The 14,233-nt window shown below is 39.7% G+C and overlaps 1 protein-coding gene across 2 annotated transcripts in view; it reads left to right on the top strand.

Moving 5' to 3' along the window:
- Positions 1–14,233, top strand: part of PCSK2 (proprotein convertase subtilisin/kexin type 2) — a 649,727-nt gene that overhangs the window by 569,055 nt on the left and 66,439 nt on the right. For both annotated transcript variants that reach the window (XM_006902082.1, XM_006902083.1), the window contains 2 exons: positions 8,177–8,392; positions 10,979–11,079. In XM_006902082.1, the coding sequence (XP_006902144.1) occupies positions 8,177–8,392; positions 10,979–11,079 (317 nt within the window). The remainder of the gene's footprint in view (positions 1–8,176; positions 8,393–10,978; positions 11,080–14,233) is intronic.

Here is a 14,233-nt window from a genome sequence, read left to right as displayed (position 1 = left end):
TTCAAAACAAAGGAAAGACGTGTTGGAGTAAAAGAGATTACAAAAGATTTCAAAGGCAAGTTTGAGAAGACAAAGAAAAGTATTATAATGAAATGTGCAAAGAACTGGAGTTAGAAAACAGAAAGGGAAGAATTCACTTAGCATTTCTCAAGTTGTAAGATCTGAAAAACAAGTTCAAGCCTGGAATTGTCATACTGAATGATGCCATAGGCAAAATGATTCAGGAAGCATCAAAAGACGATGGATACAGAATCACTGTTTCAAAAAGAATTGACTGACAGAACCATTTCAGGAAGTAGCTTATGATAAAGAGTCAGGGGATAAGGCAAGAAGTGTAAGCTGCATTGAAAACCTTGGAAAAAATATAAACCCCCAGGAGTTGATGGAATATCAATTGGCATGTTCCAACAAACAAATACAGTCATAGACATGATCATCAGGCAGTGCCAAGAAGTGTACAGGACAACTACCTGGCCAACTGACCAGAAAAGACCCGTATTTCTTGTCATTCCTAAAAACGGTCATCCAGCAGAATGTGGAAATTGTTGAACAATATTACTAATATCACATTCAAACAAAATATAGCTGAAGGTTATTTGTTAATGGCCAGATCAATACATTGATAAAGAACTGCCAGAAGTTCAAGTTGGATTTAGAGGGGGTCATGGAACCAGGGATATGATTGCTGACGTCAGATGGATCCTAGCTCAAAGCAGAGAATACAAGAATGTATATTTCTGTTTTATTGGCTATGCAAAGGCATTTGATTGTGTAGACTATAACAAATTATAGCTAAAATTGATAAGCGAAATCCCATAATACTGAATTGTGCTCATGGAAATCCTATACCTAGACTAAGAGGCTATTGTCTGAACAGAACAAGGGAGCACTGTGTGATTTAAAATTAAAAAGTGTGTGTCAAGGCTGTCTTCATTCTCCATGCCTATTCAACTCGTATGGCTCAGGAAACCACTGGAGAAGCTGGACTGTTTGAAGAAGAAAGTGACATCAAGACTGGCCAAAGACTCATCAACAGCCTGTGCACATGACACAACCTTGCCTGCCAAAATGGAAGGAGACTTGGAGCACTTACTGCAGAATCTCAAAGACTACAGCCTTTGTAATCAATATGGATTACACAACAACATCAACAAAATAAAAATCTTTCCTACCAGAAGATTTGGAACATAGACCAATAAGCAGACCTATAGGAACATAGACCAATAAAGCAACATCAGGACAGATGGGGGAAAAGAAAGAAATTGTCAACAATTTCATCTTACTTGGATCCACAGTCAACCTTGGTACCAGCAGTCAAGAAATTAAAAGGTACATTACAATGGGAAATCTTCTATCAGGGACCATTCCAAAGATTTGAAGAGCAACAATGTCAGCTTTTGAGACTAAGATACACCTGATCCAAGCCATGGAATTTTCAATTACTTGCTATCGATCTGAAAGTTGGACAACAAATAAGAATGACAGAAAAATAATCAATGTCTTTGAGTTGTGTCATTGAAAAGAGTATTGAAGATTCCATGCGCTGCCAAAAGAACAAATAAATATGTCTTTGAGAAAGTATAATCAGGATTCTCCTTAGAGGCACAATCTTTGGAAAAAGATATCATGCTTGGAAAGGTGGAGGGTCAGTGAAGGAGGGTAAGATCTTTAAAGGAGATGGATTGACAAAGTATCTGTAACAATGGGTTCAAGTATAACAGAGATGATGAGGATGGCACATGATAGATAGGGTTCAGATTCTTGTTTATCAGATCACTATAATTCACAGTAGCCTCAACAGCACCTAACACCCATGCACAGTAATAAATTGTAAATTGACATCTAAGCGATATCTTTCTATTGAAGAGCACAGTGTACCTGTCCATTGGCATAAGTCTTCATTTGTGCTCCTACATAGAGTTCAAAGCATTCTTTCAGCTGGTAGAATTCTGTTTTATCTTCTGTGTGACTGGTTGCTGTGAGGTGTCCATGAATTAATATGTAGTGATAGCAGTCCTAGCATTCATTAAGGGCCATGGAAGTTTTTGCTGTAACTACTGCCATCTTAGGGAGGTCTGTGTCGGTTTTGATTTGATGGCAATGAGTTGTTTTTGTTGTGACTATTCTTGGTTTTGTTTTGTTTTTTTGTAACCTCTGACTATTGTTTGAATGTGGGTCAGAGCTGCTCAACTGCTGAGTTCAAGTGAAGATGGGAGGTGGGTAGATTTAGAACATGGGGATTCATTTCAGCAGGAAGAGTATAGGAAGGCCTATCCCACAAACACCTTTCAGTCCTCTTTATAAATACCTTTCCCCATCATACCTCTTCACAGTATTAGAGCTGTCTCTTCATTGGCTCATCTCTCCCAGAAACTAGGGACTAAAGGGTGCTAAAAACCTATCATTAGAAGCAAGGATGTAATTCTTATGGTTTCTAGATTCTATCTTGCTTAGGAAAACAAAACTTAATATTCCTAGGAACCAAATCATTCTGATGCAAAGGTCTTAAGAGCCCAATACAAAACTGATGTTTACTAATTACTACTCATAAGCATACTGAGAGTGTTACCTGTGTATCTATGAGCTCTGTTACATAACAGATTTACTCAAAAGTCAATGGCTTAAAAGAATAACTACTGGGTTTTGTTCAAGGGTCTGTAAGTGAACAGGATGATTCTCTTGCTCTATGCCAGCTTCAGCTAACCTCAGTTAACATAATATATATCTCTGGTCAACTGATAACCTCCCTTACATTGTTTATAGGTCAGCTGTAACAGTGAACTTGACTGAGCAGTATGTCCCTAAGGAATAAACAGGCTGACCAAGTCTATTCCCATGGTACAGCAGAGTCCCGAAGAAGAATAGAAATGTCTGGGGCTTCTTAAGGTTGGTTGCATATCAACTTGGGGAGGCTATAATTCTCGGTAGTTTGACAGTTAGGTAATAATGTAATCATCGTCCATGATATGCACTGAAGTGATTAGCCAATCAATTGTAAGGGAAGTTTCCTCATGGGGTGGACCTGCATCCATTGTATATATGAGCACTTTAGTAAGACTTACTCAGTGCCAAAAAAAAAGAGTATCAGCAGCATGGGAACAGCCAAATCTGTCCTCTGTTAACTTCACAAGGGAAACAATCCCCATCAGCTACATCCACAAGACCAAACCAGTTCCCATGTGATTAGACATGACTCCCTAGGTCTGACACCTACCTCTACTAATTCCAACATCAATCACACTGCTCTATTATTGGGCCCAAAAATCTGTTGCAGTGGCCATATATGTCTTACAGAACCTTACAGTTATGAGGTTTAATAGGGAAATTAACAGGTTACAATTCACATTAGCAACAGGATTACTCAGTCAAGACAACATCTCAAGTGAACATACAAGCCCTTTGTCCTTCAGTCTCACAGTTTAAGTTAGTGCTACAAAGTTCCCTTGTTGTTGTGTACCATAGAGTCTGAACCAATCCCTAGCTGACTTTCTGACAGGTTTTCAAAAGCAGTTAATCACACAGAAAGATTGGTCCACAATTGCAGAGCAGCTGGTGGCCTTGAACCGCATGCCTTTGGGATTGCAGCACAGCTTCTTGCCACTAGGCCACCAGAACTCCCTAAAATTCCCTTAGTCCTGCAAATTATGATGTCTCCCTTCAGTCTTCCAGTAAGTTTAGGTGAAGGTCCCTGGTTTGGGTTCTGTGGGGCAGCAGTGCCAAGTCAGCTCGCTCTCATATCGGTCTCTGGTTCTCCACTGAGGCTGCTTTGGAGGAGGCAGTCTGACTGCCTCAGGAATCTCTGACTCCAAAGGCCACACGCAGGACATGCACAGCACTCTCTGCTTCCTCTTCTTTGCTATTAGTGAGATCCCCCCCTTTCACTCCTAAATCTGCTCATTTTAAACTTGGTGAGTTGTAAAAAGGCAACTGATCTCATAGCAATTATTTTTTTGTTTGAAGCAAATACATTTACTTATTTTACCTTAGCATCTTTTACAGTTGGCACAATGTTTAATGGTAGGAACACTACAAATACTAATTGAATAAAATCCATAGTCAGCTATGAGAGAGCTAGAGGAACACCAATTCTGGAGATCTAAATGTCTCAAGGTTTATCTGAAAAGATTAATGGTATATTATTTCAGCAATATGCAAAAAAAAATTGTTAATAAGTGGTAGTGTACTTAGTTCTCTAAATATTTTCCCCTATCTTTTTTCTTTTTTTTGTTATTAATTTCAATGAAAGTTTACAGAGACTTTGGATTTCCATTCATTCATTCTTGCACTTTTATCACTGTCCACTCTTCCCCCCAGAACCCTCTTCTCTTTGAAAAGGGAAAGAAAAATTCTTTCATTGTTTTACAATCCCTGGCCCCAGGTCCACTCCACTATGCACCCTTCATTCTGGACTCCTGTCATGACAATAATACTTAATTACATATCCTTTAAAACAGTTTTTTCCCCTCATATGTTTCAATGCAGTGTGCATTATTTATCCCATTTTTCTCAGTCTCCCCTCAACCCCAAGGTTAGTGCTGTTTTACAACAGTGACACCAATAGCAATTTATTTTATCAAGGTTTCCATCCAATGACTAAATCAAAGCCAATGACTAGGACAGTCATTTTGAAAACAAGCTCATGACACCACACTCTGGATCCTGCACCCAGCTTCTCATCACTTAAGCTCTGGTTCTTAGCATTCATCAGGCTCTGCAGCCAGTGATCCACCTTCTTACCATCTTCCCTGCCAATCTTGACTGTATTAGCATTCACAGCTGCATGGGGGAACCTCAAGCCTAAAGCTTGACATACAGACTTGAGACCTTTACAACCGCATACACTATTTCCTTGAGATAAATCAATCTAGATAGCACTTAACAATAGCAAATATATAGATACATAGAGATACACACATACAAGGAGCTCTAGTGACACAGTGTGATACATCTTGCACTGCTAAACACAAGCTTATTAGGTGCCATTGAGTGGACTATGACTCAGCCACCCTATGAATAGCAGATCTGAACTTAACTCTGTCCTGCACCATCCTCATGATCTTCATTTGCTCATGCCCGGTGTTACAGTCACTGTCAATGTATTGTGTAGAGGGTCTTCCTATCCTCCACTGACCCTCTACTATTTCCAGCACGATTTCTTAATAATATGTCCAAAATATGAGAGACTAAGTTTCACCATCCTTGCCTGTGAGGGGCACTTTGGTTGCTATTCCTCCAAAACAAACTTGTTTGTTCTTTTGGCAGCCCAGGGGATATCCTTCTCCAATACCTCAAGTCAAAAGCATTCATTTTTCTTCTGTCGTCCTTATTCATTGTCCAACTTTCAGATGCACAGAAGGCAATTGAAAATGCCATGGCTTGGATCAGGCGAAACAAAAGATTGTTGTGTTGTATATCAGTGCATCAGAACAGACCCATAGCTGACCCTCCAGCGGGTTTTCAGAAGCAGTTAATCGCATGAGAGGAAATTGCCCATCCTTCCACTGAGCAGCTTGTGGACTTGAACTGTATACCTTCAGGATTACAGTGCAGCTTCTTGCCACTAGGCCACCAGAGTTCCCTAGGCAGTTAAACTCCACCTGTTTCTCCATAGGAAGAAGATTGAAAGTCTCCTTCTGTTAAGACTTATAGCCTCAATATTCAATGAAGGGTAACTATAAGTCAGAATCAACTCAACAGCAATGGATCTAGGGGGGAGAAGGGAGGGGAGGGAGGGAGAGAGAGAGAGAGAGAGAGAGAGAGAGAGAGAGAGAGAAAGAAGAAGAAGAAGAAGGAGGAGGAGGAGGAGGAGGAGAGAGAGAGAGAGAGAAGGGAGGAAGAGAGAGAGGAGGGAAGGAGAGAGAGAGAGGGGAGAAAGAGAGAGAGAAGGGAGGGAGAGAGAAAAAGAGAGGGAGTGAAAGAGAGAATAATTGGTAGAAGTTCTTCTGCCAACCCAAAGATGCAACTTCTTTAATGGTATGGATCCAACAGCAGCTCTATGTGAGAAAAATGGATAATCTCTTCTTGTGCAATTTATAGGCACGATAAACCCACTGGAGGATCAGCTACGAGTTAGTTCAACTCAATAACAATGAGTTTGAGGGCTCATGGGATTTTAGTATATACAAAGAGAGAGTTCTTGTAGTCTAGCTGGTAAGGAGTTGCATTGCTAACCCAAAGACAGTTGGTACGAATTCACCAGCTGTTCCATAGAATAAAGATGGACAATCTCTTTCCACATTATTTAGTCACTGAAAACCTGCTGGAGGGTTAGTTCTCAACAATAATGAGGTTTTTTACATATACGTTTACATATGCTTTTAAGTGTCACAGGATTGCTTCCATCACATTGTGTTAACCAAACTGGCCATCTCAGATTTGGAAATTGATGGAATAGACTTTACTTCTTGATGAAAAGAGCTATAAAGTCATATTGCAAAAGGACATGAACACAAGGAAGCATGAATAATTGGAATCATACTTAAACTCTCCTTACACCTAGGTGAGAACATTTTAGCACTGATTTAATTTTAGCAAAATTTTTTTCATCTCATTAGTAGCATACTTTAGATTGGTTCACAGAATGTTGCACAGGTTGTCAGCATCATTCACTTGTCCTGACTTACATGTGTTTTACTTTCTGAGTCTGTCTAGAGACTGTGAAAAGATCGCCCACTTCCTCCTCTGCTCTGGTTTCTGAGAGCAGTTGCTTGTCTTGGTGGCATTTTTCCAGTTTCAATTTATCAAAACACCAAGGACCATTCCCAATTAGGGTTTGAATTAACATTTGTTAACATCTTGGCTCAAACACTTGCAGGCTAATTAAGTCCTCTTAGAAGCAAGAAAAAATACAATTTCTCACTGTCAGAGGCAGAGTCCTGGAGGCAATCTGGTCCATCTCACCAGCTCCTGTACCTTCATCTTTAATCTACTGATTGACCTTGATACCCAAAGTCAGGCAGGTCAGACTTTCTCTGTCAACACCATCCATTTGTCTCCTCCTCACAATCGATGGAACCAAGCAGTCTAGAGAGTGAACTGTGAAGTGGCCAGAGGTTCTGTGCACAGCTCTTCATCTCCCACTTTAAATCATCTCTGTCCTTATACTCTCTACTTGCAGTTTAAAAAGAGTACTCAAACTCCACTGCCTTAGAAAGTAAAATGCATATGCCCATTCCTGGATTGTTGAGATAGAAAAGAGTAGTCATAGAAGACAAGAGATGCGGAAAAAAGAGAAATTAAACAATAAGAACACGGTATGCACAGAAACTCAATACTAACTGTAGGTATTTACAATACTTGCCATAACAAGCTCACTCAAAGACAGCTAACACCAATCACAAATAATCGTTGTGTAGCTGGCTGTGTTTAAAGCTTTATTTGTTCTATTTTCTAATTTGGTCAAGGGACCTCTGGTGGCATAGCCCTTAGGAGTTTATTGCTGCTAATTCAAACACTAAGCTTCTCAGGTGGCTTGATTACACCAGTAGCTCCAAGTAGCAAAGATAGGCAATCTCTTCCCTCGTGATTTACAGCCTCAGAAAACAAATGGAAGGTCAGTTATGAGTCAGTTCCAACTTGACAGCACTGAGGAGGTTTTTTGTTAGGGTTTGTTTGTTTAATTTTTATTTTCTCATTTTCTCATATGATTTTCCTTACTATTTGAAGTACCTATCATGATCTAATTGGACTAAAAAATATGTATATCATTTATGTATTTCAGAGTAAAAAATATTTTATGCTTATAACCATATATCCAAGATGTAAATAAATGAACATACACAATATATATCACTGTAAAATAAATAGTGCATATTTAATACAAATGCCTTGTCCATATGCTTTGGATATTTTTGCTGCAAAATCTTTATATCTTTTAAAATAGCAGTTCTTTGTTATTTAAAAAGATTCTTTCAGTATTGTTTTACTTCTTTATCTTCAAGTTGTACTGTAAATTCCTATGACTTTTTATATTGAGATTCTCCTAAAAAAATTCTCACAATTCTCTGCCAGAGGATAGTTATTTTCGACCACCAATAAAAATAACCCGGTCATTTCCTTCAGCTGTTGAGAAAGCCTACGTCTCTGACACCTCCAAGGCTTGGCCCAGCCTTCGTCCAGTGCATGCCGAGTTTAATACCACCATTTCTCTATCCTTCTGTTTATCTCTGTTTGTCAGGGTCGAGGGGGCAAAGGCAGCATCTACGTGTGGGCCTCTGGAGATGGTGGCAGCTATGATGACTGTAACTGTGATGGCTATGCCTCCAGCATGTGGACCATCTCTATCAACTCAGCCATCAATGACGGCAGAACAGCCCTTTATGATGAGAGCTGCTCCTCCACTCTGGCTTCCACCTTCAGCAACGGGAGGAAACGAAACCCCGAGGCTGGCGTGGTAAGTATGGACAACATCTCACCCTTGTTCTCAGAGGATGCCTGCTTTCTACAAGGTGCCAAGGACATCTGTGTGACTCTCGGGAGCAAAGGAATCACTAAAGCCCCTTTCCTCCCAACAAAGAATTAGCAGATACTCTGGGGAAAGACTGATTTTTGTTTTTCCAATATCTGTCTGACCAAGTTTTGTTATCAAGGTAGAAACAAATGGAAGCATGAACATGATGGCTCTACCAAGTTGTCCCCATTGATTATTTTTTTATGTATTTAAAAACAATGAGTTGTTCTAGCAAGCCACTTACAAGAAGAACTAATTGTAAACCTCAGGGCATAAACCACCATCTCATCTGAACTAAGAACTCATTACTTTTTAAGTGGCCTCATGGATAGACTTCTAGGATCCTTCACCATCTAAAAATGGTCCACACATATTTTCTCTGGAAATAAATTGTGATCATCATCACTTTAAAAGATATTTTCAAAACAAAGCATATTAAGAATCATGGAGCTCAGTTATATTTAATAAATTTTTAATAACTCTTCCTGGCCAAGTAGAACCTATAACACAAGGAATCTTTTGGATCTTTTCCTCTGCCTGATTCTCTCACTCACATATCAGCCTTTCTTCAGTGAAACCAAGAAAAAATCATAATAACTTACAGACTGACTTGCCACCTACATCCCCTAGAGCATTCCAAAAAAAGAGAGAAGCAGAGAACAAAACCATTTTTAACAACTCATATTTTTATCCCCAAATTCTAAACTGGGTTCCTGTCTTGGTGATTTTTCCACTCTCTGTGAGCCAGGAAAATCTCTTCACTAAGAAGAAACCCAGACCTTAAGAGCTTTCTCCCTTCTGCACCTCCCTAGATCTTCCTGGATCTTAGGGAAGCTTGGAGGTGAGATAGTTCCTCCAAAGCAAAGAGAAGCTTCACAAGTTTCATGGGCAGAAAGAGGAGCAGAGCATAAAAGAATGAGTAAGGAAGGCTTCAAATCCTGTTCTATTTAATGATATTTTTCCTTTCTACCTCCCTCCCTACTCTAGACACAATGACCTTGGTGTTTATTGTCCTCAACCCTTAACTATGGTTTTCTTTCTTCTTTGGTTGGTAAAGGGCCTTGAGTTGTCTCTGACGTTTGTAACTTTTCCCAATAGGTACCTTTAAAACCCCCTAATTACTTTGTTCCTCAATTGATTCACTTGAGGATCCTACAGATAAAAAGATGCCAAGATTCCCTGTAGCCTGTCCATGACTGGAGGTCCCTAGGTGATGCACAAGTTTAAATGCTCAGCTACTAATTGAAAGTATAGCAGCGCAAATTCATCTAGAGGCATCTTTCTTCAAAAAGAGGGCAGCTATTGAAAACTCCATGGTGCACAGTTCTTCTCTAATACCTGTGTGTTCAATGGGAACCAACAGAAACTGGTTCTTATATATATAAACTCAGTGAAAACCTGGGCTCTTCCCAACTTTGAAAATTGTTTTCCTCTTTTTGAAAGTCCTTTAAAGTTGAGGTTTTTGGTCTCCCCTCTAAATCTGAGCAGCAAAGATAATCACTCACGTACTGAGTGTCTTAATTCAACATGCCTCAGAATCTGTCTCTGAATTTTAGGTTTAGAGAAACATTTTCCTTTTGATGACTTATCATTCTAGGTCATAAAAAAATGGCAGTAAATAAATAATTATTATCAGTGAATAAAGACAACAGAAGAATAATTGATGCTTTTTCCAACGTGGATAAGAGTACTGAATATCTAATGGACTGCCAAAAGAAGAAACAGATATGTCTTAGAGACTGTGCAGCCAGAGTGCTTATTGGAGGCAAAGATGGTTAAACTTCACCTCACAAACTTTGGGCATGTTGCTAGGAGAGGCTATGTATTGGAGAGAAACATCATGCTCGGGAAAGTGAAGGGATGACACAAGAGAGGAACATTCTCAGCCACATGGATTGACACAGTGACTGGGGCAATGGGCTCCAGTGTGTCAGAGATTGTGAAGATGGCACAATATAAGACAGATTTCAGATCTGATGTTCGTAGAGTTGCTATGAGCTGTACTCAGCTCAATGGGACCTAACAAGAACAACAATCCTAGGTAGCCATTAGACTGGCATAGAACTTTCTTCTCTCTTTGTGAATGTGCATTGTTTCCTTCATAAAGGGAAAAGAAATGCTGGTGCAATGCCTTAACTGCATAAAACTTGCCACCACCTTGCTCTGGGTAATGCATTAATTTCTCATTCTCCACCACATTGTTTATTTCCAAGATGAAGTAAACAAATATTTTTCTTGTCTCTATAATAGGCACAGCTTTGCCCCTCTAAAAATTAGCTCATTTTTATCTTTAGACAAAGTAAATGAAATTCAATATATGTCCCTTTTGCACCTGGTATTGATAAACTAAGAGAGAAAATTTCTGGCAAAATAGAAAATATGAATCTTAAGCTTATCTTTGGCTTCATCTTAATCTTCTTCAGAAAGACATATGGTTTTAATAAAAGAAAAAGATAATTCCCTGCTCCATACTGTTTTGGAGCACTAATGCATGATTACTCACTCATTAACCAGTGTCTTCCCTTCCAGGCAACCACAGATTTGTACGGCAACTGCACTCTGAGGCATTCCGGGACGTCTGCAGCTGCTCCTGAGGCAGCTGGTGTGTTCGCACTGGCTTTAGAGGCTAAGTATGTTTACAGGTGTGGGCCCCAGGCAGGTCTGCTGGATAGACTAACAGTGTCCCTCCACTCACATGACACAGGCTCACAGAACCAAAAGTGGGGAATGAAAGTTAATGAATAGTCAGGGCCAGAAAACGCTAACAAGCCACTGGCCCTCAGTGATAGACAGTACATAGGTTCACACAAACAAATGTATAGACACATACCACTCCCCGAGTACGAGAAGCTCAAATGATCCCCAAAACCATGCCACAAGGAGAGCACAAATCCCAACACCCAACAGCACATGTTAGTTGTTTGCTCAGATGTTAAATAAGAGCATAAAGAGATATCTTTCTCCAGGGAACCTAACCCTTTACACTGTTTCCCCTTGGTCATTTCACATTTTACTCTTGATAATACTGACAGTGAGCTAAGAAAAGGAAAACGAGCATCATCAAGCTGAGTATATACCAAGAAGCTTCAGAGTAGGTGGAACACATGGTGCACCCACTCAAGGTCTGTTCATTTCTAAGAATTACTCACGACCACTGAAACAAGGAGGGAGAAGGTTCATCATGAAGACTAACAAATGGGTTTTACGGGGAATACTACACTAGGAAGAGAAAGAAGCATTCTCACGGCCTCCACCTCTCCTTCAACTGCTGGACCTGTCTTGGATTTGAGCCTTCATGGAGGTACCTGCCCATCTGCTACTCTATCTCCTCTCAAACCAAAAAATGCAACAAGTGAAACTTCAGGTTTCAGGCACCATGTGGGGTGCAGGGAAGAGTAGCTGTGTGGGGAGCTAAGATTCCAGCATTTAGTGACTCCTGAGAAGTTGCAGTTAGACTCCTGGGAAGAGAGGTTGAGTTTCTCATGCCTGTCAGCTGTGGTGAAGTAACCTGATCAGTAGGCAGTGCTACTAGTCTCCTTCTACACATGCAATGTGTTATTTGATTGGCCAAGGAGATGAGCGTTGATTCCCAGAATAGGAAGGATCCTTAAAAGGTTGTCTTGTCTAATCCTCTCTCCCCAGACTATTGTTTGTTGTTGTGGTTTTTGTATGCTATAGAGTCAGAAATGACTCACACAGGAGGAAAATGCCAATCCTTCTCCAGTGGAGCAGCTTGTGGATTCGAAATACACACCTTCAGAATTGCAGCACAACTTCTAACCACCAGGCCACCACAGTTATTCTCTTTCTATAGCTAAGGCCACAAATGTCCCTTTCTCTGGAGCAGGCCAAACTGATACATCTAATGAAAGCTGGGTGGAAAATTCAGGACACCATGAAGCAGGCACACTGGGCAAATCATTTCACCTGGTCTTATTATCTGTTACCTGCAGAGGCAAAAATCTATTCACATATATATGAACATTTCCTGAAGATGAAGTCATCAGTGACCTAAATGGGCCCTGGAGCCTGAACTGGGCCAGGAATTTCTCTCCAACCCCTATTTCTGGAGAATATGTAAGCAGCTCTCTATAACAGATCTGTGGGCTGTGTTGGCCATAGTTACTAACAAGATAATAAGATTGACTCTGGGAATCTATGAATCAAGGAGTTATTATGAGAGTGTGAAAGTCTGGGTTCTGAAGAAGTGTAAGTAAGCATAAGATCAAGGTTTAATATAACTGTGTGAAACAGGAAATTCAAATATCAGTTTAATAACTAAAAGAAGATAAGGGTTTATTTCTCTCCCCAGTGAAAGACAGAAAGTAAGGAACCCAAAAATATTATGAGAGTGCTGCAGCAAATCAAGGAGATATTTTCATCTGCATATCCTCTAGCTGCTGCTGGAACCCTAGCCATCATACCCACTCTTCAGTCAGAAAGAGAAAAAGATCAAAGGGCAGATAAGAAATCGAAAAGCGAAATCTGCCTTTCAAAAAGCCCAATTGGGTAACTTCTGCTTATTTCTTATCATTGGAACCATCACTGTTACTGCAAAGAAGTCTGCAAAATGGGTTTTGCAACTGTTCATAATTCTTTCCCAAATAAAACTGATATTTTCTTAATAAGAAAGCAGAGGATAGTAAATTGAGGGGAGGCAACTGCTAGTGTCTTAAAGCATGTAAGTAAGTTTACCTTCTCTGGATTTCTATTTTCTTATCTGTAAAATATAGAAAGTTAGGCAATCAATAAGGTCCCTATGACCTTCCTGAATACTGTAATTCTGCTTCCAAAATACCATACTTTGGGGAGTTTTAAATTGGTTATGTTTTGGTTTGAGGTCTGTACCTTAAGACTAAAAAGTGTTCCTTTACACAACTTTTAAATACTGCAACCAATGCTTGAGAAAAAATGTCTCTTGTAACTTGCTTATCATCCAAGATATTACATAGATATTACCATAAACAATGGTAAACTCTTTACTGAATTCCCATAACATGCTAGGTTCTTTTTACACGTTATCTACATTTGTGCTCTCCAACATGCCTAGAAGGCCTTAGAACCATTTCACAGAGGTAAAAGCTGGGGCTCAAATTAGTAACTTAAATTATCTAACTTCATATACCTAGAAAATGGTATAGCTGAGGCTTCAATCTTAGAGTGCAAGGGTTCCAACTCTGCAGTTCTTCCTCAGCCTGGGCGTAGAAGAATGAGTCCTACCTCGTGTAGTCCTGGGTCACCATCATGGTAGGGGCTTCCACCACTTACTTTGTCCATGGCAATTGGATACAGTGAATGAATTGGCTCTTCTTCACATGTGTTGCCAAATATCTGGTTTGGAGTCATTCAAGACAAAGCTTTTATATGCCAAAGCTGCATGAGGGGGTAAACTGAATTTTCTCTTATGGATCATGGGAGTGGAAGAGGAGGACTATGGAGAAAACACGACTTGAATTCTAAATATGTTCTTTTTCTCAGACTTGAAATAACCTAGATACTGAAATTGGTTTTTAGTGCTGTCAGGATTTAGAGAAGAGAGTCAGAATTTTGAAGCTGAAAGAAACCATAGTAATTTTTACCACTTTGAATAAAGATTTTCTTAAAAATCAAAACAACAGGACCAAAAAAATGAAGCTATTTTCTTTTTTTTTTGGTCTGTTTAGTATGCACTTTATTTTTTTTTTAATTTAGGTTGTTTCTTTTTCATTTCAATGAACATCTACAGAGATTTTGGAATTCCATTCATTCATTGTTGCACCCTTCTCCCCGCACAAACCACTCCCT

Source organism: Elephantulus edwardii, unplaced genomic scaffold (genome assembly GCF_000299155.1).
Source record: "Elephantulus edwardii isolate Elephantulus edwardi_28Jun2011 unplaced genomic scaffold, EleEdw1.0 scaffold00366, whole genome shotgun sequence".
In the NCBI taxonomy this organism is placed as follows: Eukaryota; Metazoa; Chordata; class Mammalia; order Macroscelidea; family Macroscelididae; genus Elephantulus; species Elephantulus edwardii.
The sequence above is the reverse complement of the archived record's forward strand: the minus strand, read 5'-3'. Positions and strand labels throughout refer to the sequence as shown.